Below are 27355 nucleotides of genomic sequence, written 5' to 3' on the forward strand. Positions count from 1 at the left end.
CCTTGTGCAGCCTCGGCTCTGCTACATCAGAGCCGAGGGTGCGCTTGAACCCTTGTGCACCCTCGGCTCTGCTACATCAGAGCCGAGGGTGCGCTTGAACCCTTGTGCACACTCTGCTTCATCAAGCTAATAGAATGCATTGGCCTGATGTAGCAGAGCCGAGGGTGCACTTGAACCCTTGTGCAGCCTCGGCTCTGCTACATCAGAGCCGAGGGTGCGCTTGAACCCTTGTGCACCCTCGGCTCTGCTACATCAGAGCCGAGGGTGCGCTTGAACCCTTGTGCACACTCTGCTTCATCAAGCTAATAGAATGCATTGGCCAGCGCTGATTGGCCAATGCATTCTATTAGCCCGATGAAGTAGAGCTGAATGTGTGTGCTAAGCACACACATTCAGCACTGCTTCATCACGCCAATACAATGCATTAGCCAGTGCTGATTGGCCAGAGTACGGAATTCGGCCAATCAGCGCTGGCTCTGCTGGAGGAGGCGGAGTCTAAGGTCGGACCTGAATGGAGACTGGTGTGGAGCGATCTTAGACTCCGCCTCCTCCAGCAGAGCCAGCGCTGATTGGTCGAGTTCCGTACTCTGGCCAATCAGCGCTGGCCAATGCATTCTATTAGCCCGATGAAGTAGAGCTGAATGTGTGTGCTTAGCACACACATTCAGCTCTACTTCATCGGGCTAATAGAATGCATTGGCCAATCAGCGCTGGCCAATGCATTCTATTAGCGTGAACTGAGTTTGCACAGGGGTTCTAGTGCACCCTCGGCTCTGCTACATCAGATTGCTACATCTGATGTAGCAGTACCGAGTGTGCATCAGATGTGTAGTTGAGCAAAACTGACTCAGCACTGCTAAGTCTCTGCATTCGCATAGGAATGCATTGGCCAGCCTTCGGCCAATCAGCGCTGGCTCTGCCGGAGGAGGCGGAGTCTAAGGTCGGACCTGAATGGAGACTGGTGTGGAGCGATCTTAGACTCCGCCTCCTCCAGCAGAGCCAGCGCTGATTGGTCGAGTTCCGTACTCTGGCCAATCAGCACTGGCCAATGCATTTCTATGGGGAAAAGTTAGCTTGCGAAAATCGCAAACTGACAGGGATTTCCATGAAATAAAGTGACTTTTATGCCCCCAGACATGCTTCCCCTGCTGTCCCAGTGTCATTCCAGGGTGTTGGTATCATTTCCTGGGGTGTCATAGTGGACTTGGTGACCCTCCAGACACGAATTTGGGTTTCCCCCTTAACGAGTATATGTTCCCCATAGACTATAATGGGGTTCGAAACCCATTCGAACACTCGAACAGTGAGCGGCTGTTCGAATCGAATTTCGAACCTCGAACATTTTAGTGTTCGCTCATCTCTACTGATGACAGCAAAAATGTCAAGGCACTCAGTGCAACTTTTCTGATCTCTATCTCAGCAATAGGTGGGGGGTTCAGCAAAAAATTCAGATTCTACTTCAGCATGTTAAAAACTTTATGAAAAGACATTTACATTTATATAAGATAACTCCTAAAATATTACAATTTCACACTGGCTACAGAACGCTAAACTATCACTTTTAAGCTTGACCTGTATACACTACAGCAGGGATGGGCAATTAATTTTCTTATGGCGCCACATGAGAAATTGAAACGGTTCTAGAGGGCTATGAATGCTGTGGCAAATTTAGCTCTACCCCCCCCAAAAAATGTTATAGCCCTCAAAACTGCATGTACAAAAACCCAGTCCTGAACCAGGAAAAATAGCCTGGTGCTAAAATGGTTAAAGCCCAAATTTCCGTGCCTAGCTTCAGTGAGCAGCCAGCCTTATTTTCCACCAAGATCAAGAAAAATAGATCAGTTCTGAGAGTAATTTGCCTGTGTCACAGTTAAATCACTGCGGGAGCTCAGATTATGTTGGACTGTGTATAGAAGATATGGACTGTAGTAAATAACATTTTTCTGCAATAAATTGTATATGTTGAAATGTACTGTATTTCTACACTTATTGAACTTACTGGTATAAGTTGTGGAAATGGTAATCAATCTATATTTGATTTTAATTAAGATGAAACCTAATCTCTGTAAATGTAAATTAATATTGTGGCCACATATACATTAGAATGAATACAACGATGGATGAAAAAACAAGAAAAGGACTAGAGTAGTGGTTGCAATACTGCATTTGTATGACATTAATTCAGGCACATGTGTATTTCTATGCCTGAAACTGAAGGGATTTGGGATTGCTGCAAAGAAGCATTAGAAGCCATTGGTATAGTTAGCCAACGAGTGGCTGTGCCGGTGGAGTCTAGGTGGCCAGACACATTATATGAATTCAGCCAAACCCAACAATTTTGTATGGAACTAGATCTTCTTCTGAAGGTATGTTCACACATAAAATCTGCCATGGAAGCCGCCGCCAAATTCCCAACATATTCCACCTCAAATCTGCCGAATGGTAGACAGAGTTTGCAGAAGCATACAGAAAAAAATCAGCGTCCTGTTTGATTTTGCTGTAGATTCTGCAACTTGGGAATCCCTGCGAATTAGGTCCCTTCATCCCAGCCAAATCAGCAGAGGAAGGCGGGCAAATACAGGAGGGGGGAACCCTAATGTTTATGAAGGTGTCTCAATTCTTCCTCTGTAGGAGGGTCAAAAGAAGCAGGCAGTTGGATTTCAACATGCCTGATCTGTTTGCTCTTAACAGAGATAAGTTGCCAGTTTCTGGCTGCAGCTTATAGACTCCCTTGTCCGAGCTAAGTGTGAATATGTATGGATGGGTCAAAAGGATCGGTAGCTATAGCAGGTGAAGAAGCAACAAACTCTACCAGTCCAAATTCCTCGCTTCAGCATAAGAAGACACCAGTATTATAGATAGCACATGATCTTCAAGTTACCACATAGTAGCAGTAAGTCTAAGTTCACATCCACCTTGGAAGCCTCCATTATAGAATCTGTTGGCTGAAAATAAGTCTTACACGCAGGATTTTTTTCTGGCAAAGTGATGGAACAGAAGACCAATGGACTGTATTATAAATAATCTTTTGTGCTTTGTTGGTGCCTGTCATTTATCTAATATTTGTCAAATATCTAATGCTTCCATTGTTCTGCTCTTATGTCTGAGAAGAGCAATGGAAGAAATTAGTGATATAACTGTAGCCCAAAATGAGACTAAATATTGGAGAAAATTTATTAAGATTGGCGTTTTGTACACCAGTTTTCATAGAGTGCCCAACAGGTGCAACTAATGCCTAATTTATCAAGAGACTCTGTCCACTTCATAAATTAGGCATTCCACTGTGTGCCAGAATGGAAATTTACACCAGACAGGAACTGGCATAGATGTCTGTATGGCTCATGCCAAAAAACTGGTGTGAGGTATAATAAGTATATTTATCTAAGGCATCCCCACCCCAGTCCACCTCTGTCTACCCCTCTCTTCACCCTACCCTGCCCACATTTGCAAAATGGGGTGAGCAAGGCGCAGAATGGGGGACTTGGTACACAACGGAACACAATGGAATAATAAATTCCCATCAATACTTTTTGATTTCATTAGCTCGCTGTCCTTTCCAATATTTTCCCGTGCCTATCCTTTATTATATTTATATTGTCGGACGGCTATTGATATCTTCAGATAGGCTCAGTAATAAAACTATTAAACAATGTTCAAGAGGCAATAATGGTCATGATAGAATTCAGACAATTGAGCAGAATGAAATCTTGGCCTCTCGTGTAAATTGGCCTTTACTGAAAGTGTTCGTAGCTAGCGCAGCAATAATTTAAAGTCTTTGACATCTTATTACGGATGCATGCAGAACAAATCTTGCATACAATTAAACTAACATGGTAATTTCGGTCTAAAAAAAATGATCGTAACCTTTCCCGTGTTCTAACTGCTTAAGAGACTCTGTGGCATTTATATGCATTCTAAAAGAACACAGATTTCACTTATAAAGGGGGAATAATGGTATGCTTAGCCTGAACGATGCCTCATTTACGCATAACTGCGAGAAAGAGGATTGTTCAGTGTGTAGATTATAGGATATTGTAGACGTAATTGATACACAAAGCCTGTAATGTTTGTGTTATTTGATATTTTTTGGAAAAGTAAGTCAGTTGATATTCATTAAAATGCCATTATGCAAATTGTAATATGCTTTAAATATGTGTTAGACATAAAGGTTTGGAATTGTGAAATAACAAGTTTATTGAGCGTAATACATACTCGTGCATAATGCAATTTAAGGTCTGCTGATTACAGTGTTTACTATGTATATGTATCAATGGTGAGATGATAAGCAGTATAGCAAATCCTTCATATATTTGGAAGAGCAGAATACCCAAATACCCATGTTGCTTGTTAGCCTTTAATGATAATTTAAGACAAAATTTATCAAGTTTCCATTGAAAGGGAGTCTGTCAGCACCAAAAATATTATTAAAGCAGTCCCAATACCTTAGTGTTCAGAGCCATGAGTAGTCTTTTTAATTTGTTTATGGAATGACTGCTTAATTTTGATTAAAAAAAAAACCCCCTGCTTTTTATTCCTATGAAATAAGCTAAGAGAGCATTGGGGGAGTGTTTTGGGGTGGTTGAGCATCACACCTTCTTGTTCAATGCCCCTAGCAACAATTACACAGTGAAATTTTTTCCCCCGCTTCCTCCTGAGCAACAACACACTACATAACCCTCACTTTTCTGGTCTCAAAAGATATATAACTCCCTTTTGCCCTCCACACAGTATATGACCCCTTTTTTGTGGCCCACCACACAGTATATGATCCACACACACACTGTATATGACCCCCTTTTTTGCCCCCTCCACACACAGTATATGACCCTCTTTGTTTTGCCCCCCACAGTATATGACCCCTTTCTTATGGCCTTCATATGGCTCCTTTTTTGACCCTACACAGTATCTGGCCCCTTTTTATGGCTTCCATGCAGTATATTACCCCTCCTTTTCTAACCCACCCACACAGCTTATGTTTACCCTGGCCACTACACAGTTTAAGACCACCTTTTATACCCCCCCCCACGCAGTATATGACTCACTTTTTTTTACACACTCTACCACCACTAAGCTTAAGATCCCCCTTTTCCCTCCACCCCCACACAGAATAGCGTTCAATATGTTTTACTCATCTGTCCATACTCCTGTCCGGGCCACCCTCCGCATGGTCTTTCAAGTATAGCATTTCTAAACAGTTACCAGTAATGGAAAGCACTTTTACAAATTATAATTATATTTAGGCTAATATGTTATTGAACTCTGCAATTAAGTCCTCATTCATTGGCTACTCGGATCTTTTTCACACGTCTCTTGTATTCAGACATCAGATTGTCTCTGGTAACTGTCCAAAAGTAGTCTGCAAGAATTAGTGGGTCCATTTACCCTGATACCTTTTTTCCATAGTTGCAATTTCCTAGTGAAATCACTGACCATATTCATTGCTCACTTCTCAACAGTATAGTGCAAAGAAGTCTAGATGAGAGTATAAGAAACAAATCTTTAAAGGGAGTCTATAATTGGGAAAAAGTCATTTCTAACTAAGGGCACATGGGATAGCCTTTAAAAAGCATATTCTAGTCCTACCTTTACTTTTTTGATTCTTGCGTGCAGTCAGCTCTGCCTGAACCCACAGTGGCAGAGCCGTTTGCGCATGACCGAAAGAGATACTTTGCACCGTCAGAGGACATTTAAGACGCTGGGGAAAGGGGTGGAGTGGAATGGTGCTCAGATTGTTGGGGGGATAGTGCTTGGAGCACTGGAGGAATGCTACTGGTGCTCTGTGATGCTCATTGCCATAGGAGAAGAAACCGAATGTATGAAGAAATGACGGGGAGAATCAAAAAAGTAAAGGTAGGACTAGAATAGCCCTTTTAACAGCTATTACAACATGCCTTTAGTTAAAAATGACTTTTTCCAATGATAGAATCCCTTTAAAGACATGTTATATCCTAGGTTTTTATATGTCTTGAGGAGATATTCCACCAACTCTTCATAGTTATCTGCCTTGGTGTTTCCCAGGAAATTTGTTACTAATAACTGGAATGCTTTTTATTCAAAATTCCTTTCCCAATTGGAGGCCCCAAACAGAAGTAGCAATTGGCAATATGGCCAGTTGGCTCTCTCCAGACCATTGGCACTGCAGAAGGCATAGATTGTCTTTTCTCGTTCAACCACTGTGTGACGTTTGAGGAACATCTATTACAGCATGTGTGTGGAGCCCAACTCTTGTCCTGATATCCTAATTTGCAGCCAAAATACAGGTGGTAGGTGTTCCTAACCATTAGAGTCAAACTTCACTCACTTTTGTGAGGCAAAAGTCACTTTGCCACATACATAGCAGAAATTATCCACTTTATTAATGAAAGTCTGAGGCATCGCTGAACGTATATAGACTGAACGAGGTAAGCCGGACTGTAACAAGTGCTGCATGGCTAATAAAGGGAGAATATATAAAGTTGTGTGATGCACATTTAATTAGGATTGCATCACCTGGCCTTTATTGGTGTCTTTTATTGTTCATTCTAAGATGATGCAATTCTAATAGATAATTCAAGACTGATGATGCAAACTTTTCCCAGTATTGTATTAAAGAGGATCTTTCATGTCCTTGGGCACATTCGGTTTTATATACCGCTAGAAAGCCGACAGTGCACTGAATATCGGCTTTCTTGTTATGTGTCCTGGGTCAAAAGAGATATCTGTGCAGTTACTGGTGTCTCTTCACAGTCAGAAGAAGGTTCCTGACATTCTAGCTTGGCTGTGAGGAACGCCCCTCTTGACAGTACTCGTCCATAGCCCTGTACTGTCAGAAGGGGCTTTCCTTACCGCCCAGTGATGACGCTAAGCTGTGAGAAACATCTACCCCCCTCCTGACAGTACTTGTACATAGACTAGTACTGGGGGGTGGTATATAAAACCGTGTGCACCTGAAGACATGAAAGGTCCTCTTTAAAGGCTGTGAGAAATATCTAAAGCACCTCTGTATTATGAAAATTAGATCTAATTTCAAAATTTGAGCATGATTTTGGATCTCAGCACCACAAAATTAGTTAAGATCAACTGCCTTCATGTCTGAACCAATTTGGCTGTAGACCATTGTAACTGGAGAAAGAGGCATTTTATTTTCTTTTATCAAGATCTATTGCAGTTTATTACCTATTCATTTTGACTTATGAAAAAAATGAACAGTACAACATACTTAGTGCACATGGAAGCTAGGAGTGTAGTACAGAAAAGGATTGCAATGATGGACAGGAGAATAGTTTTGTGTTCATTGAACAGTTCGGAGTTCAGAATGAGAACCATATTTATAACCCCCCTGCCACAGTCATACAATATTTTTATATGTTATGAAGGATGGTGACATTTTTTTTTACATACTTCTCCATATGCTCAGTAGCCATTATTTTTAACTGGTAAAAACATTTTAGAACATGTTTCTTTAACTACAACATAACTTGTAATCATTTTTGCATGTTAATTATACATTACGGCAATGTAATTAGTTTAATAATGAGAAATGGACATTTATGCAGCAGATATCCAATTAAAGAGATTAGCAAGCCTTAGTAGTATGAAAAAAACATGTAAGATTTCCTTTACATGATAAAAGGGCTTGCATTACTTGGACTGCAATAATAATCCCATTATAGAAATTCAATTTGATCATGTATTCAGTATAAAGAAAAGCTTTGATCATGCACAGATATTGGAATAAAAAAAAGACCCATTTACTTCTACATGCTGGCACCAATAAAACAAGCTTACCACAAACTCTTATTTCAAAAGCATGTTTAATGTATATTCCAGTTTTACACATTTCAAAGATGTTTAAATATTTGCAAACTGGTATGGAAAAACTATTAGGAAATTATAGCTGAAAAAGTAATGGGAAGATACCGGATGTGCCGTTAATAGTGGGTCACCCCTTCGTGAGCCCTGATAACTGTAGCAAGATGACAAGGCATGGACTCTAGTTGCAAGAGTTCTGGAGGGATATTAATCCACGCAGTCTACACTGCAACCCACAACTGGTCCTGTGTAGTTGGCGCTGGGTCCATTGAGCGGACACTGGTATCCACAGCATCCTATGGGGTTGAGGTTGGACGAGCGGGCAGACCAATTGAGGGTCATGAGGTCACTGTTGTGTTCATTAAGCCAGTCCCGTGCCACGAACTAGTGATGACATTTTGCATTGTCCTGTTGGAGTTCCCTGATGGGTATGCTGTGTACCAACACCAGAAAGGGGTGCAGATGGTCTTCCATAAGTTGCATGTATAGAGCACCGGTCATTAATCTCTGCATCTAGACAATGGGGCCCAATTGCGATTATGATAGTTTTTCTTTAAATAAAAGAATAGCAATAAACTCAGAAAATGTGAGGTGTCATATAGAGAATTATTTATTCATTTATATTTGTTCAGATTCTGGGCTTAGCGGTCCTTTAAGATCTCAGAACATAAGAGGAAGGAAACAGGAATCACATGAAGCTGAGTCAGGTTTCACCACACAGATTTTTAGGCACGGTTCACATCTGCGTTCGGTATTCCATTCGAGGAGTTTGCTTAGGGACCCTCCCGAATGGAATACCGAACGCATTAAAAAGTGGTGAGCATGAAACCTGGCTCACATCTTCGTCTATGGTGTCCATGTGTTTTCCATGTAGTGTCCGCATGATTCATGTGGAGTGAAAAGTAATTCTAGTAGCACTTTTCGCATGATTCGTGCATACACTGCATAGAAAACACACGGACCCCATGGATCCAGATGTGAGCTGGGCCTAAGAGCTAAGCAATGTAAGCAGTTTTCTACACTCTTAGGTCATTCATACAAATCTTGGTGCATGCATGACTATTCCTGCCATTACTAAGAATTTGTGAGATTTCAATGGACCTGGCCTAGACCTTCTCAACTGATGACCTCAACTGACACTTTCCAAAGCACCACAGCTTGCCTCTATTCCTGAATCCTTCTAAAGTTCTAGTGTGAAGATCTTCTTTACTATAACTTGCTGTTTGAAATGGTTTTCCTTTGATAATGTATTTTTATATTGTTTCTCATGTTTTTTCTCTGTATTGAACAGGCACATAGAGGATGATGGTGCTGTATAAATAAGTAAAAATATGAATAAAGATGTAAGAACCAGTGTCATACAGCTCGCTGTTCTCTGTGTGTTCTCCTCACTTCAGAAAGAATATCAAAGAACAAAAGAAAGAGAAAAGAGAAAAATATTACAAAAAAAAAATGTCAATACAACTATTATACAAACAGTGCTTATAATGGTGGTTACTGTGCCTATTAAAGTGAAGCGTTTCTTTCCTCCTTTATCAGGCATGATGGAAACCTGGCACACGGGGACACATTCTGGATGCGGTTTTTGATATAACCCTAGCTGGGAAGTGACCTTAAGGCAACTTAGTGGCTTGGGTGGGTGGCTGGATGTCTGGGGTCACTGGTTTAGGAACAATGACCTATGACAAGTTTTAGTGGATGATTTTCAGTGACTGTGATAGCAGACCGCTCATGAGTGATGGGAATCTGCCATTGTCGCCAATGCGTACATGATTTGGTGATAATTGCAAATGAACTTTTTAGTTCAGCCGTACCATATGCAGATACAAGAACAGTAAATTGTTCTATTTTAGAACAGCAGAATGCAGATTCAGCATCTGGGATGTATAAGAAAATAAGGTGCAGATTTTGTGCTTACTACTGAAAGTAACTTTGCCTGTATCCGGCTTGCAGATACAGAAGGCTAGAAAAACACTTTGAAGTTTGTTTTGTTTGTGTGCTTGATAAATCTAGTCTTGCACATTGATTTTATTGATCTATTCTTCCGAGTGTTTTTCTTTTGGCACAAGGAGAGCTTTCCATTAATATACTTTACTTGATTAATGCACCTTCTTCCCATGTCTAACCTACTGTGTAATAGTTTTAAGGGTAAAAACCTGTCTTCCTTGGCCATAGTCATATATCAGAAGACAATATGAAAAATGTTGGTGTTATCTGGGCATGAGTGGATCCTTCCAGCTAGGTTAATCTTTCGGAGAGACTTACTACAGATAACCTGCTATAGAAAAATTGTTTGGAAAATTGAGTAATTGATCATTTTTTAAACAAAAGTGTAGGACGGGTTTTCACTTCAATACAGAATTCAAAGCGGCTTTCAATGATTACTGGTAATATCCACCTGGATTAACCATGTACAGTCATAAATAATACTTGTGCTGCCTTAAGTACACAATAAAACTTTTTCACTTTTTCCTTACAATTTAATATCTTTATATTTCTAGCTCCAGGGATATTATATAGAGATCAGGACCAAAAATCTGGTGATCGGCACTTTGTGCAACTCACATGTATCTATGCTGTCACTAATATTTATAATCACAAAAAAACATAAGAATACACTAGTATGTTATAAAATATGAGATAGGTGCATGCAAACAGATGAAAGGTCAAGACCAGTATCCTTCATAAGGATTTTTATTTCCGTTGATAAAAACAGTATAGGTTATTATTAGAGATGAACGAACACCGTTCGATCGAATAGGTATTCGATCGAATATCAGGCTATTCGGTGTATTCGTTCCCAATCGAATACTACGCGGAATACGCAGTAAAAATTTGTATCCCCTCTCACCTTCCCTGGTGCATTTTTTGCACCAATAACTGTGCAGGGGAGGCCGGACAGGAACTACGAAAACGGAGGCAGTGAAACAAATTGAAAAAACCCATTGGCTGCCGAAAACATGTGACCTTCCATTCATTAGAACGGCCGCCGCCATATTCGTGTCATTTCACAGTGAGAGATAGGGAGAGAGACATACAGTATCTGCTGAGGGCTAGATAGGCATTAGCTTGAGATAGACAGGGCAAAACCGAAGAACAACAACAGCTCTTCTCAGAGCTATACACTGCAGGGACAGGAGTCCAGCTTTCCACGGATGGTGGAAAACAGGGATAAAGAACAGTTACTTGTTGCTATATACGAGTACAGCAGCTCTTGTTAGGGGTGTCCCCCCACAAAATAGCAGGAATCCACAGCAGTTACTTCTTGCTATATACGAGCACAGCAGCTCTTGTTAGGGGTGTCCCCCCACAAAATAGCAGGAATCCACAGCAGTTACTTCTTGCTATATACGAGCACAGCAGCTCTTGTTAGGGGTGTCCCCTCACAAAATAGCAGGAATCCACAGCAGTTACTTCTTGCTACATACATGCAAACCAGCTCTTGTTAGGGGTGTCCCCCCACAAAATAGCAGGAATCCACAGCAGTTACTTCTTGCTATATACGTGCAAACCAGCTTTTCAGGCAGTGTGTAACCCCAAAACAGGGATGCAGAGCAATTAGGTTCGGCTATGTACACTCAATCCAGATATCCAGGGTGTGTACCCCCAAAACCTAGGTGAGAGAGACAGAAATTCAGTCAGGCTATGTATGCTCAACCCAGATATCCAGGGTGTGTTCCCCCAAAACCTAGGTGGGAGACACAGAAATTCAATCAGGCTATGTAGGCTGAATCCAATTTTTAAGGGTCTACCCCCTAAAGCTAAGTGGGAGACACAGCAATTCAATCAGGCTATATCAGCTCAATCCAATTTTTAAGGGTCTACCCCCCAAAGCTAAGTGGGAGACAGCTGTTCATTCAGTCAGGCCATGTATGGTCAATCCAATTTTTAAAGGTCTATCCCCTCGAAGCTAAGTGGGAGACAGCCGTTCATTCAGTCAGGCCATGTATAGTCAATCCAATTTTTAAGGGTCTCCCCCCCCTCCACGCTAAATGGGAGACACAGCAATTCAATCAGGCTATATCAGCTCAATCCAATTTTTAAGGGTTTCCCCCCCCAAAAGCTAAGTGTGATACACAGCAATTCAGTCACGCTATATCATCTCAATCTAATTTTTTGTTCAATACAGTATTGTTTGCTTTCCATGATGTGAACTATGCCTTTGTCACTTGAAAAGCAACCCAACATGAAGTAAGCCATGTGTGCCAGTGTGTTACTTGGCATGACTATATAAGTAAAATTACATTGTTACACAAGTTTCAGGATGGTTTGTTCTTGCAAGCCTTATATTTATTGTAGGGATAGTGCACACTAAGGTTAGGTTCACATCTGCGTTGAAGTCTTAGATTCTGTCTAAAATTAGTAGAGAGAATAGTCCTTCAATATTAAACAGTCAAAAACCCAACAGACCCCATAATAATTTAGGTGTCCACTGGTAACTGCTTTTTTTAGTGAATGTGCTTTCTGTCTTATGGGTCACCATGTGTATCCGGATGATGGAAAGACAAATGCTAGTGTGAACCTAATGTAAGGCTGTGAACGATCCTGAAACTGATGAAGAAGCTGCAGTTTTTGCATTATGGGTGCTTTGTAAAAAGTATGGATTACTCCTTCAATAATTCTAAGAATCAGTTTAGTTGTGGGATAGAATGATAACACAATTTATACTTATATAAAATAAAAGTTTGATGAACATAGGTTGCATTAGACTATAGATTCCCTTCATATAAGGGTGACTCCAATATTTTTGTGAAATGTTCAATTTGTTAGAAAAAGGCTTTAATTTTCATACCAACTACAACGCCCAGAGAAAACAATCCATCTCCTCTCCTAAGTGATTGAGAGATGTCACTTATGTAGCTCCTTCCCGCATTGACACAATGAAGTGAAACTCATCTGTGTAGTCTAAGACTTATTGTTACACTCTTACTTTGATTGTGAAATAAAGCGATTTCCTGGCAATATAATAAGTTCTTTTCTAACTGCTACACACACTCGATGGATGTCTACGGCACAAGTCTATTTAGAATGATCACAGTAAATGTTGTAGAATACGCAAAGATAATTAGTGAGTGACAAACAACAATGACAGAGGACAGCGTAGCGCCACACATACATGCTGCCTGCCAGCTCACTGCTAATTATGAATTAAAATGCCTCTCTCCAGTCTCATTAAAAAACCACCCCACAGGAGACAAGCGTTTAACTTTAATTACGTAGAATCAAGTAGGCAAAAAATTTACAATGGGATTTTGGAAAACCGAGAATCGGTACACAGTACACAGAATCTATCTCTGCTCGCAAGTCACAAATGTTAATTACAAGAAGATGATAACTTTTACATCTTACTTCCTGCACGTAATTGGATTTTTTCATTTGATATGTGCAGTTATATTAGAGGAACAGTGTAAAATAATTTGTCTTATGATAATGTAAAGTATTTGCCTTCAAATAAACTCAGGGACCAGCATGATCTATCAAAATTCTGCCACTTTCTCTGTAATCTCTGCAGGAAGTTGTCATATGGAAGCATCTTCTCCCCATGTTTTCTAGTCTTCTGAGGTTACTTCATTATTGGTGTTGTGATATTCAGTGGAAAATACTAAATACATAAACTGTCATAATTTCCATGATGGAGGACTATACAGCAAGTTCCCTGCAGTTGGCTACTCAGTGGCTTAGCTCTAGGGGTCATAGCAGTCACACCACCAGCAAGCCCCTTTCTCACACTACTGCTTCCTATTCTAGTGATTTGTATAGCAATCTTCTCTCCGTACACAGTGCTGGTGCAGTGCCTGACTGTGTGTCTCTTCTATTACCCTCTCAGCTACACTGTTTCCTGCTCTATGGTACCACTGCGGTAATCTAGAGCAGAAGACTGGGTAGCTGGGAGAACAATGGAAGAGTTGCACCTAGATGTGCTGCATCACTACAAAGTAGGGAGAGAAGGAAAATATAAATTCACTTGAGTTGTATTGTGGCTTATTAGTTGTGGGTGAGTGAGGTGGAGAACGTTTAGCTGGGGACACAAATATTTATGTGAGAGGGACTACCATGGAATTGTTAGCTATCTGGGGACAATTACCTGTGTGGGCGCGTACTATTAGGAACTATTACCTACATTGATAAACATCAAAATAACCTTTGTTATGTATGTCACTTCTGTAGATTTGGAGAAAAACTTTAAAGTATTATGCAAATTAGACAGTGCACTGGGTGGGCCTTCAGCTCCCAGAACACTGCCCATGACATTCAGATCCCTACCATGTGTCATCATATGAAGTGGGTGTTGATTCTACTGGCGCTATAATATCACCCACTCTACTTGAGCAGCAAGAGCAGTGGTTCCAGCCGTGAAGACCAGACTCAGTGCACCATCTGCTTATTTGCATAACACTTCATAGTTGTATTCCATCAGATTTACAATAGTGACACATACATAACAGAGGTATGATACTTATGACTAATATGCTCTGTAACACGGTGGTGGCAGAATATGCTTCTGGGAGTTGGTAAGATACAGCGTTGCTTCCTGGTTGTGACTTTGGAGAACTTGCTTATAATAATCATATTGTATTAACTATGTCCAACATTTTCTATAAACTAATGAAGACACAGGAGAAGAGAATATACTGTATTATGGGAACTGATGAAAGTTAACATAAAAATAAAATAACACACTAGAGAGATTGTCACACCTAGGAGGAGAGAGTAAAAAGATGAGGCGATTTGTAAAGTTGGATGAGATCAGGTGATGAATTGTAGCTTAATATATAGAAATGCAGGTCAGCAGTATTGGAACGTCTGCTCACAACCACAGTGGGGCCTGTAATAGTGACCATGTTACTAGGTTCCATTTTTTTCCAATAAACAAATATGACGCCTGCTGTACAGTACATAGAATTTTAAGCAACCTGACAGCACAAGCAAAGGACTTCTAATGGCTGATGATTTTCTGAGAAATATCTTTTAAATGTAATATTAAAATGGTATGTGTTGGGTGATATAGGAGGCTGGAGGTGAATGTATAACCTCTCTTCTTTCAGTAAAAAAGACCTTTTGACCTCCTTTAAGCTATAGGAAATGTAGTATCATATTAAGTGTTGCTGGGCAAATATTAACATCTGTTCTGTAGTTTACAAATGCCGTATTCATTCATTCATTTCATATCAGGCCTAATTGCTATTTGCCAAAGTAAAGAACATTTCTATTATTTATTTTTTACGTAAGAGTCACTTTAAGCCCAGGACTGATGTAATTGCCGTCACTTCCACCCACAATGGTTCGGACATGCAGTACATAATCTGCAATGCTTTCAATCATAAGTAGCTCTTCAATGTTCACAGAGTGGGCATACAGACGTAGATCAACAAATTACATAGAAGTCAATCCTTTGTGGTCTTACCTTGCTACATGCTCAATAATAGAAAAAAACATGGTAATAGATGGAAATGCATGAGGGATACTTACATTTCTGAATGGAGACTACACTTTAGTAGTGAGTGAAATTTCTGGGCCTTAATTTTTTTTTCTAAAGATATAAGCCGTTTCCTGATGCAGATAAGAAAGCTGCCAAGACGGATGATAACAGGCTGGAATTTCACTTGGTAGCTTTAGTTTATTATGGTAGTCAGCGTGTCCATTGTATTCTGGCTATTGCAATAAATGACACGCTGCTTTTATATACAATTTTCCCTAACAATTTAGATATTTGACTACAACAAAATAGTAGTATTTACATTATTTTTTATACTATTATAGAAACACTAAATATAGAAATGTATACTAAGAAAACAAGGTTTTGTATATAGTTTGTTAGCCTGTGGAATTTTCTGAATGATCCTGATCCTGATGTAGAATTTCTACAGAGAGCACTCAATCTTCAGCTGGAGATCAAATGAGGAGGTGTGGCTTAGAAAGAGGGGCGGGATTTAATGATCATTTTTTCTTACTCCATATAGGGCACAACTACCACCTGTAATGTAGACATAGCAGGGCTGTTGCACCAAGAATTTCTCAGTCTTGTGCATTTTCTGTATTTGACGTTTCTTTAGCTTACTCTCTGTATATATTTTAATATGGGATATTCTATGCACAAAGGAAAGCATACACACAGGAATGATCATATTGTGTGCCATTGACCACATTTGAAAAATATTCTGGAAACGACAATATTATAATGAATACAAGGACGAAGTGAATAAGGCAACTTTACTCATTAAGCTTAGACAAGCACATTTCTGAAAACTGTGGCATAGCCCAAATTAAGTCAAATTGGTAGGGTTTAGCCGATCTTGAGATTTCAAGATCGATTTCAAAATCCGATTTCCAATCATTTTCCAGCTGATCTCGATCCCGATCTCGATCGTGAAATTTGCTCGATCGCCGATCGGAATCCGATCTTTTCCGATCCCGATCCTCAACCCTAGTCAATGCTTTTCTATGGGAAAGGTCACTTTTGGGGTTGAGCTGATCTTGAGATAACCTCCAATCTCGATCCCGCCGGAAAAGATCGGGTCGGAATTCCGATTGCGATCGTGAAATTTACTCGATCGCTGATCGGAATCCGATCTTTTCCGATCCCGATCGCTCAACCCTAAAAATTGGGGGTTGACTGTTTGAGTGGTTTGCAACATCCAGTTTCCAAAATGTTTCTTATGTAAAGAAAGAGGAAAGTTTGTTTTCCTTTGTTTTAATGACCATTATAAGCGTTTAAAATTATGATAATAATAGTAATAATAATTTGTCCATTTTTCTCCAAATTGCGTAGGGATATGTGAAAATGGCGTAGGATGCCATATAAATATTAAATATTGTAGATTTTCAGAGGACTGTCTGTTTTAGCAAATAATTGCACCTGTAAGATAAGAATTCTAGACCATCTTTTTCTACATTTTTTTTTTCTACATTTCTGCATTTTACTGTTCCTCTATTAGTCCTACTAGAAATCTATACACATACTGGTAACTGTGTGTTAGCAATGGGGGTGTATTCTTGCACAGTCTGACAGTGTCCAGTCATGGCTGCCAGGATCTGACTTTGTAAGGGTATGCTCCTTTGGTTTGTGGTTATGGTAAAGCTCAGATGTCAATTCATTCATACATTTTTAGGAGTATTTACAGAGGAACAGCACAAGACAGAGTTATAAGTAGAGATTATCCAGAATTGTTATATTATAGGGGAATAAAATATTTACTGAACCAGACCTGTCAGGACAGGGGACAGATCTTCTTTAAGCAAAAGCTAATTCCCACATGTTTGCTGGCAACCCCAGTTGGGCCCAAATCTTCGAAAAAGAACAGTCCCATCATGAACAATGAGGTGAACCCACACCAAACGGTCACCTTGGGCGAATGCAGCGGAACCTCCTCGAGCGCACGCAGGTTTTCGGTGGCCATATGCAACAGTTCTGTGTGTTGACCGTTCCATTCAGGTAAAAATGCGCTTCGTCGCTCCACAGGATATTCCATGGCCAATTGGTATCCACTTCCACTCTGGCCAGAAACATTAATGCTAATGTCATGCGGGTGTCATTGTCACGAGGAAGCAGTTGGTGATGAAGGCTAACATTCGGGTATAAAAAATTAAGTTCAAGGGAAAAAGGGATAATGGAAAAACAGCCCTCTATGTTGTGAAAAAAATAAAATAAAATAAAAATGTGTGTATGTGATATATATATATATATATATATATATATATATATATATATATATATATTGCAGCATATGTCCCAATAGGTTCACTCTCAGACTGCAAAAAAAGTCATGTAGTGGTCCCGGTATTCCAAAGTGTAGAAATATTTGAACACTCACTTGTTCCATAAGAAGAGGAAAGAAGTGCATGGAGCTTCCTCTGTTCCTCCGGCCTGGAACATGATCATACAAATGAAATCCAAACGAGCATGTAGTCCAGCGATATCCTCTTTTCATTAAAATTTTCTTTTTATTAAATCATACTTAAAATTGTAGACATGCAGATGATATATGCAGGTAGTACATGGACAACTTGATATATGTGGTTAAATGACAGACCTGATTAACAAGCTGACGCGTTTCGAAACTATTGTTTCTTAGTCATAGCATAGCATAACTTTGGGTATGCCTGCAAGACTTTTCGCAGAACTTTCCACATGGTACTGTATGGGAGGCCCAATTGCCTGGAAACACTGCATGCACTGCAGTTATCGCTATGACTACTGGTGCTCTGTTCCTCAACAGCTGCAGCAATATCCTCCATGACCTCGGTGCGTACAGGTCGTCGGCTGTGGCCTGGTTGCACACTCAGTAACCCAGTTGCCTCAAAACGTTTCATCATTTATCTCAGCGACGTTACAGACATTGGGCCGGCACTTGTATGCAGGTCTTTCAAACGACGAGAAGCTCTCAGGGCAGCTGTGGTGTTCCCGGCATTCTCATAAAATAACCTCACTAGACGCGCACAATCTGGCAAAGAGACAGGCATCGTGACGACTGAGTGAGACTGAGTAGAGAATAAGGGACGTTTACTGTATAGCGCCACATTATCCCCTGGTGGGGAGTTTTGGTTTTAATTTTTTTTTTTTCATGCCGTCCATTTCCCCATGCCTTGATTAGCACACATACAAATTTTCAGGCAATTCCGTCCATTGGGTCAGCCGGCACACGACTCCAAACACCTGAGGTTATTTTGTATATGTCTTGAACTGCTTAGAGGTTGACAGGCCAGTACAGGGTTTATTTGGCAGGTTGTAATATCAGCCATATATATTTGTTAGATTTGTTATCTGGTTGCACCATGTTGTAATTCACTAAGGCAAGGCATTGCATTGAGTACTTTGCTGCAGAGTTGATGTTATTTGATCTGTCTGTATATTTAGAATACCCTATATCTATATTTTTTGCTATCTTTCTATATGAATAACTGACATCTGAGGCGATAAATAATACAGTATTCTAACTTGGCTTAGCAGGAACTGTTAGAAGGGATGAAGGAATGCTATCTTGGGAACAATATATAGACTTCTCAAGTACAGTAGAATAATTGAATCTAACGGCGGGGATGCTATTCTCTAAACACATTTTTATTCTCATTTTAGGATGAAAAAAATCAAGTTTTAACAACGAATATATGGCTACAAATGGTAAGAGATCATGTTTCTTCCAATATTTAATATAAAGATGCATGGACTTTTTAGATCTCATAAACTGAATGTGCAATAATTCCTTATTAAAATGAAGCTTGTAGCAATATCTATAGAATAAATTCCCTGGCAGAAAAAATGACAAATGCTTATTGGGTTTAATATATTCCCAACAGTACCTTGCGTCTGGTGTTTGTAGGAATATGTTATATCAGTAGTACTTTAAAATATATTCATTTATATATTTTTATTATTAATAAAATCCCTCACATATACTATCTGTGTACACCAATCACTGTAACATCCTTTATACTACGAATCCTAAAAGCATTACATCTGCTTTAGCAATTCAATTTATATGGAGATGAGAAAAATGTTTCCTAAAATGCATTTCCGTATTCAAAATATCTAGCCAGCCATAAGATAGTAAAATATACTGAAATAACATGATTGTAAATACAGCAGGATATGCAAATAAAATGGTTGTCTATAATCTATGAGGTCCTTTACTGAACCTTGATACATTTCCGGAGTTTGGAGACCAATAATGGATAGTTCATATTGCTGTAAAAAAATAAAAATAAAAATAAATAAATAAATAAAAAAGCATCAGTATGGGCTGATGACTTTTTTTTCGTTAATATTATCTTCAATAGGAGTGTTTAGGCCCGATAAGCATCACTCACTTACACCATGTATATACAAAAAGATAAGTCTGAGACACATAGGTCGACCAATATTGGTTCACCAGAGTGCTAATGCACTTCTGTGTGATTTTTATTAAAGGGGGTTATCTGTTTGATTAACTTTTTTTTTTTTCCTAAAAGGCTCATAGTGGCATTAAAACACATAAAAGTTGTATTTACTTCCATTGTTCCCATGCTGCTCCCATTTCAATACATGTTGTTCACTCAATCACTTGGTAATTTGGGCGACCACTGGATCATTGCAATAATTGACTGAGCAGCATTTCTTGTTTATTGAGTGGGACCAGAAAACAGGGATTGGTAGGGATCTGGGGAATGTTGGAATGAAAGCAAGGGATTGAAGTTAATACATCTTCCTGTGTAATCAAAGCACTCCTTGGATCTTTATAAAATGGAGCCTTTGGAGCCCTTCAAACTACATGTAAATAAGTATTCTGACATGTTGTGGGCAGACACTGATTTTATGATATGACATGACCATGGGCAGTGTCTGTCTGAAATATGTTAGAACAGTTATGGACACGTGATTTTAAATATTCCAATAAAGGATCCATTTTATGAAGATCCCAGGAGTGCTGGATATTTCTCCACATTTGCAGGTCTGCAGTATTCCTGACGTGTCTCTGCACCAAGTGGATCAAACCAGTCTGGATGTGGGTTGGACCAGCCAATGCATGTGTCCATACTTTGCGGATCAAAGTATGGACACATGCATTTCTATGAGCCCATACACACACAGTCGTAGATTATGCGGCTGTGTATCCAGGCCCTAGTGAAGAGCCACAAAATACACGTATTTGTGGCTTGTCCCATGCACTTCAATGTATGGGTTTAATGAAAAGAACGGAGATACCAATCTGTATGTCATCTGTGCCATTTTCACTGGTCCATACACTGGACATAATCATGTGAAACAGGCATTTTGTGTATTAATGTTATGAGCCTTTAAGAAAGAAAAAGGATCCACAGGACAACCCCTTTAAAAAAAAAGAAAAAAAAAAAGTCAATCAACACAGATTGCTTAAGAATCCATAACCAAAATGTTAACCAAAATCCATAAGCAATGTGCATGAACCCTACGACGCCTTAGTACTATAGACTAGCAATGTGACTGTGAGCGGCATGCAATCGCTTCTTCTACTAACCTGAAATAAGCCTTCCTGTGTTATTTGTCTATTGGCAAATAAATGCTTTAGAATCCCCTTTTTTGTCTTTTCATGGTTTGGAAGGAAATCTCCTTAGTAAGCGTCTTTCATGCAGGTTTACAGAAATAAAGACAGCAATCAGAGAAATTGTTCTTTTTTAAGATGGCAAATTTATTGGAATACAGAAAAGGAAATGTGCAAATGACATGAATTATGTGAATTACCTTAAATGCCGGTCATTTGCAGCATAATTTCTTGCCTCTTCTAAGCTTATAAAGTATTTTAGAACAAAGTACATTTTCATTATATTTCTAGTAGCGTCAACGTCAAGGAATTGTTCTTCTTGTATATGTAACGGAAAATGAATTCTGTCAGATTATTGAATTTATGTATCTATATAAAAATGTCTGTGCAAATCTATCATTTTGAATGTACTTATATTTTCTATAACCCTTAATTTTTAGTATGAATAATACATAATGCTGAAAAGTAAATGTGACCTTCATACTATAAATTAAACTTGTATATGTCCTCTAAGCAGCAGTCTAGTGCTTTTTATGGATGATGCAGATGAGTTGGCCTTGACCTAGTAAAGAAACTTCTTGTGGTGGGTTCAGTCCATTTGTTCCAGTGTAATATGTCATATGCCATTTGCTATTCCTTATGTCTTGCTCTTTGTCTATGGCAGACACTTGTTGAGCTTTGCGTAGTTGTGGGGGCACTGCAAACCTTGCTCCTGTCACTGAAAGCCTTATGTAAGATTTGAAACATTGCACTATTGGGATAAGTACTCTTGTGTCTTGGCTTTTATCTTTGATGCTTTCCTTGATCTTGTTTCTGCCCTGGCCTGACCCATGACTGCTTTTGCTCCCAAACAATATTGAATTCACCATAATTGCAAAAATACAGTATCTTAACTTCTGTTTTTAAAAGTTTTTTTTTTTTTTTTTAAATCATAGATGAAAAATGCTTTTATTTGTCTTTAGGGGTACGGGCTATTTTCATCTACAGAGGTAGCAGTCTTGGGCCTCATTCACATCTGCATTGGTAATCCATTCGGAGGAGTCCGCATGGGAACCCCCCGAAACGGAATACCAAACACACTGGCAAGCGGTATGCCAGTGAAAGCATATGGACTCCATAGACTATAATGGGGTCCATGTGCTTGCCGCGAGATCTCCACAAGGAACATGCGGACAGGAAAGTACTTCACAATCTACTTTCCTGTCCACATGACTCGTACGGAGATCTCGCAGTAAGCAAATGGACCCAGTTATAGTCTATCGGGTCTGTGTGCTTTCACTGCACACTGCTTGCAAATGCATTCGGTAGTCTGTTCCGGGGGTCCCCACTAAATAAATGAACTAAGGGTTACTCTGCTCCTGATACATGAGGTGGCCCAAATGTATCTGTATTAAAAGATGATACATGGCAGATGGGTGAAAGATACAAAAGATTTTTTTGATCAATTCTATAAGAATGTAACAGAAACATATCGAATTCTTTTTTTCCTCCCCCAGAGGCAAGCAAATCCATTGGGAGAACTTATCAAATGTACTCAGGGCTGTCATCAGGAATTTCAGGATCCCATACACACAAATTTTGTGGGCCCCAGGGGCATGGCCTTTATAGAAGATCACAGCTAAATATATTCAGACGCTGTATAATAAATAAGAAAAAAAAATGCATAATTTTTATCAACGCCATTTAGCAATCACTATAAATATTGCGTTAATCTTATTGTATGGGATGTAACAGTTATGGCGAAAAACAAATGTGTCTATATTATGTACCATGTTTTGTGACAGTTATGGAATAAATTAAATTACTGCTATTGCAATTAACGTTCCTACATTAATGTTTTAGCAGTTTATAGTATTACGTATAAATTGTGGAAATTTGCTTATAAAATTTTTGTTTCTTATACTCTAATAGCTGCACAGATGGGTTACATTGATCTTGACGCCCTCTTATGTCAGCAAATGTGGGGCAAACTAATAAAAGTTAACGTTTACTCTGTATAACTAAAGTGACCTACATTAGGAAAACAACTCTAAAGACATATTCAGCACAATACTGAGTTCTTCATAAAATCCTCAAATGTGATCCCTGATCTCTGGAGGACCGATGAGATTGGAGTGGATACCTGGCTCCTTTTCACACTTTACGGACGTGGTAATAGACGCTCGTATGTTTTGTTCATGAGTGGAATTGCCTCTACTTATGATATATGTGGTGTGGTTTGTGTTGGTTTGTATTATATCTTTGAGATAGATCTTTTATGGGAAACCCTGTATTTTTGGTTTGTTGAATTTGTTTTTAGAGCTGTTTGCCTAATATAGGCCGCTTTAGCTATATGGAGTAAAAGTTAAATCTATCTAATAGGGCAGACCTGCGAAGCCTAGAATTAAATGGTCCAAAGTTTCAGATTTCTTTGAGTGGAGGAAGGGAGCGCCTTTGTCACCATTTAACTCTTTTAGAAAGGGTCCACATTGGGAACCTAAAAGGCCATCAAGTTATCAGGTTAAAAAGGAAGGCTACAAAAGTTAAGTTTGGATTGAACATCCCCCTACCACAACTTTATTTAAAATGTCCTTCTAGACAAACTAGTAGACCACAAGGTGGTTATATTACAAAAAGCAATGGTTTTGCAGAAAAAATAGTTTTGATGACTTGTAACGGTAGGCTTGTTGTTGTGTGGGAGGCAAATTTGTGGCTGTGAGTGTAGCTAAAAAGTTGATAAGAAGCCAAAAATTATCCTTTTATGGGAGCATAATAAGGGATGTCACACAAATTTGTCACGAGACAGGGCCTTGCACCAAATGTGCGTCAGAATATCATCCCTCTCTTCTAGAAAGCTGGCATAGAGGGATTGATAAATCTCCTCCAGTGTGTGAGGTTTGGTAAGTTAGGCACAAACTGCAGCAAAGTAGATGTATCAAATGCAGCCTCCTGTATCTCTACCATATTCATATGCAGATTCTAGTTCTTGAAAATTTTGCATTTTTGCAATTTCAGTTGCATCCATTTTGATTAAGGCATTTTTTTTTATTTTTTTTTTAGTAGATTGTGAGCTCCACATAGAGCTCACAATGTACATTTTTTTCCCTATCAGTATGTCTTTTTTGGAATATGGGATGTAGATCCATGCAAACACTCGGAGAACATACAAGCTCCTTGCAGGTGATTTTTTTTGCCCTTGGCGGGATTTGGACACTAGGACCCTAGTGTTGCAATGCAGCGCTAACCCCTGAGCCACCGTGTGGCCCCAAGGCATCAGTTTTCTGTACCTTACATGTTCCACCTTTATTTTGTATCTTATTGCTAGCACCCCTTTAGTGTATTTGGCAGTATGTTGGTTTACATTGCTTACAGAGGCTTTTCTAAGATTCTCAGGATAGGTAATAAGTGTCTGCTCAGCAGGATTCCGATTGCTTGGATTCTACAGTCCATAATAATGGGGCTCTCGTGCCCCCTGTTTGAATACAGCTGTGGTGGTGTACTCGGCATTCTCTGACATTCCTATAAAGTTTGAAAATAGTTGCCGTGTACATGATCGACTTCTCTATTCAAACAGGGAAAGTGAGACACCTGGTACTCATGAGCTGACCATTTGGACCCCCACTGATGAGGCACGCCAGACCTTTGGATGATAGGTGATAAGATGCAATCTAGCGAAAGAGAAACACCTTTATCAAACACCTGACTTTTGTATTGTTGAATATCAGATAAATATCGCTTTGTACACCATTGACCTCTGTTCAAATCTCAGAAACTCTTGCCCACTCCCTCAAAACCTCATAGTAATGTATTTTACTTAATTATTATCCTCTGTGGCCAAATAACACATTTGCTGTGTATGGTTTATATTTAGACAAGTGGAATCATGAGACTTTATAAGACATTGTCAGCATTTGAGCAAAAACATGCAAAAAAAAAAAGGTTTTCTTTTTTCTATTACCAATATTTCTATTTCTATTCTATTTCTAATTCTATTGCCAATATTTTCTGCACTGTTGTACCATTCACTTCAGTCCATGTCCCCAGTGGTGCTAACAATGTAAGTTCCCTACACAGTAGTGCCACGTAACCCATTAGTATGATATGGAATATGAAAGAGAACTGTAGAACAGAGTGGAAACTCACGCAAACACAATTGGGGAAAAAGAGCAGTTGTATGTCATATGCAAACAGTAAAAGTTGGAGAATCGGAAGAGATAGATTTGGGGAGACTTTTCTAAAGAAATACTAAACTAAAGAAAGACTAAAACTTCTACCCTATAAGTCAATGTTGTAATTTCCAAATGATTGACTGTAATGGGAACAGTTGTGCTGGTACTCTAAGCAGCCTGATAGACTCATGGGAAGATAGATTAGCACTGCAAAGAGTGCTACTGTCCATTAGAACATACAAGAAGGAAAACTTTATCCTAGAATTTAGCCTAAAAGCTTTTACACTGTTTTTTTATTTCTCCATTTTCCATCCACTGTCCCCTTGGTACAACACAGGTACTGTATGTTTTAGTAACAGACCATAACATGATTTTCATATTCTGTAAAAGAAGCAGGGGAACATTTGAAGTTTCTAGCTGGCCGCAAAGAAACATTTTGCAACAAAGGAACCCGCTTTGGCTCTGCTTCTTGAAAAGAAATGCAATCAGAGTTATTGTACGTTTCTCCTAAACAATCAGCGGCTCGACAATTGTATGCTCTTTGCAGTGTGTAATCCTACATGCGGGCATACTAGAGTTCTGCCCATTTATAAGCTTTTTCCTGCAGTTAGATCATGGCCCCTGACTTGTAAAGCTCACTTTTTAATGGAGTTTTAAAGGTAGCCAAGTCCTCTTCTTTCAATCATTTGATTCCTTGTAAGGTATAGTAATACCTTTCTGAGTGACAGCTGCACATTTTGTATGGTGTTACATAAATCCCTAGGAAGAAGGAGCGGGAAAGTGCTTTTAATCCATACTTTTTCTCTTTCTAACACTCTAGTATTGGACAGATTACTATTTACAATGGAATGTGTCTGAATATCCTGGTGTGAAAAATGTTCGCTTTCCGGATGGACAGATTTGGAAGCCGGATATCCTTCTATATAACAGGTATGTGTTTGCCTTGCACAAAAGCTTTTTGCTCCTGTTAGTGATCAGAGATTAGCTATACAGGATGGTGCAGTAGTAGAATTAGCTCTTGTAATTGTTTATGTGTCACAATTCAAAAACAGCTTTTTATTCTGATGAATAGATTGAATCTTTCTTGGCTTGAAGATATATGTGTACATAAGTTAGTTGGTGTATAGCTATGGTGTGTATGAGAACGGGCCAAATACTATGTGGCTGTCACATTATATTCAGGCCCTTGCGGAATCATGGGAAGCTGGGGGTCATGTTCTATAGAACCTAGAATGCACATAACAACTGTAGTGTTGCCTATGGCGACTGATAAGATGACTATTCCGTTTTCTTTCTAAATGACTATTGCAATCTGGTTTCTTGCCATAGGCAACACTATTGTTACAGTCTCTGCACTGATCTTCTATTATACTTGACCCCCAATGACACTCATCCATCTACTATCAGCTTTTGTAACCTTTAGTCTTATGTACACTTAACAACCCAATTGAGCCAGTGGATATATGAAGTGTAGCCTTAAAGGGGTAATTCAGTTTTAGCAATGTTATTCTTTGTAAGATTAAAAGATACAGTACTTTCTGTATTGATTCCTTATGGTTCTCTAGTCATTCAAAAGAAATCTTACTTACGTACTGTTATGTTGGCACTATATGTACTATGTTGTTATATGTAGTGTATTATTTTATTGATACAAATGTCTGTATTGAAACAGAACAGTCCTTTTCATTTAGATACTAATAAGATAAAGTAACCCATGATGAAAAAATACAGCATATCAGCCAGAAAGTATATGCCACCTTCATAATATCCTTTATGAAGAATCGCATTCACTGAGTCGTAATACCATGCTCTGTGAGCTCACTATGTTTAGTAATAGGCTTATGATTGAACCTTTGAATGGCTCCCTTCCCGAGCAGCAAGGTAGTTATTTCTCTTCCGATCTTCTCAGTGATATGGATGGATCTATTTTATGCACAAGTGGTTACTTTTCAATGTCTGATATATAAACCAGGCTTCTTGGAGCCAAACGATCAACTCTTGCTATAAATTGAAAATCTCCAGAAGTGCCCGATACATAAGGAGCAAATAGACTTGGTAAATAATTATTTCTTTCAATACCTGCAGAGCCAAGTTCTCAACTTGCAGAGTCCCATAGCTCACTGCAGGAGAACACAATGTAGAGAATATTTGTGTCTGGATTGCTTCCCGAATCTATACCAAACTCACAGTAATTGCTTTCACCACGTGCACTGTATGAATGGAGACTGGAATGCACAACACTGGTTTAATATGCCAAAGATATTTAACATACAAATTATAGCGGACAAGAGTAATCCCAGACTTCAGTGGGATATGAAAGGATTTTTACCTAGAATTAATATATTGAATATACTGTAGACTTCTATGTTGAATATATGTTTCTTCATAGTAAGGGTTATTTACTATATTAAGAATCTATTT

At 39.1% G+C, this 27355-nt stretch overlaps 1 protein-coding gene across 2 annotated transcripts in view; it reads left to right on the forward strand.

Annotated features, from left to right (window-relative positions):
• CHRFAM7A (CHRNA7 (exons 5-10) and FAM7A (exons A-E) fusion) overlaps positions 1-27355 on the forward strand; it is a 162510-nt gene that overhangs the window by 101233 nt on the left and 33922 nt on the right. The window contains exons 3-4 of one of the 2 annotated variants that reach the window (XM_075273528.1): positions 18866-18910; positions 25755-25864. In XM_075273528.1, the coding sequence (XP_075129629.1) occupies positions 18866-18910; positions 25755-25864 (155 nt within the window). Of the gene's footprint in view, positions 1-18865; positions 18911-25754; positions 25865-27355 lie in introns of those variants that run through there. The other variant, XM_075273529.1, reaches the window with a different exon arrangement.

The sequence above is a fragment of the Leptodactylus fuscus genome, chromosome 5 (assembly GCF_031893055.1).
Source record: "Leptodactylus fuscus isolate aLepFus1 chromosome 5, aLepFus1.hap2, whole genome shotgun sequence".
In the NCBI taxonomy this organism is placed as follows: Eukaryota; Metazoa; Chordata; class Amphibia; order Anura; family Leptodactylidae; genus Leptodactylus; species Leptodactylus fuscus.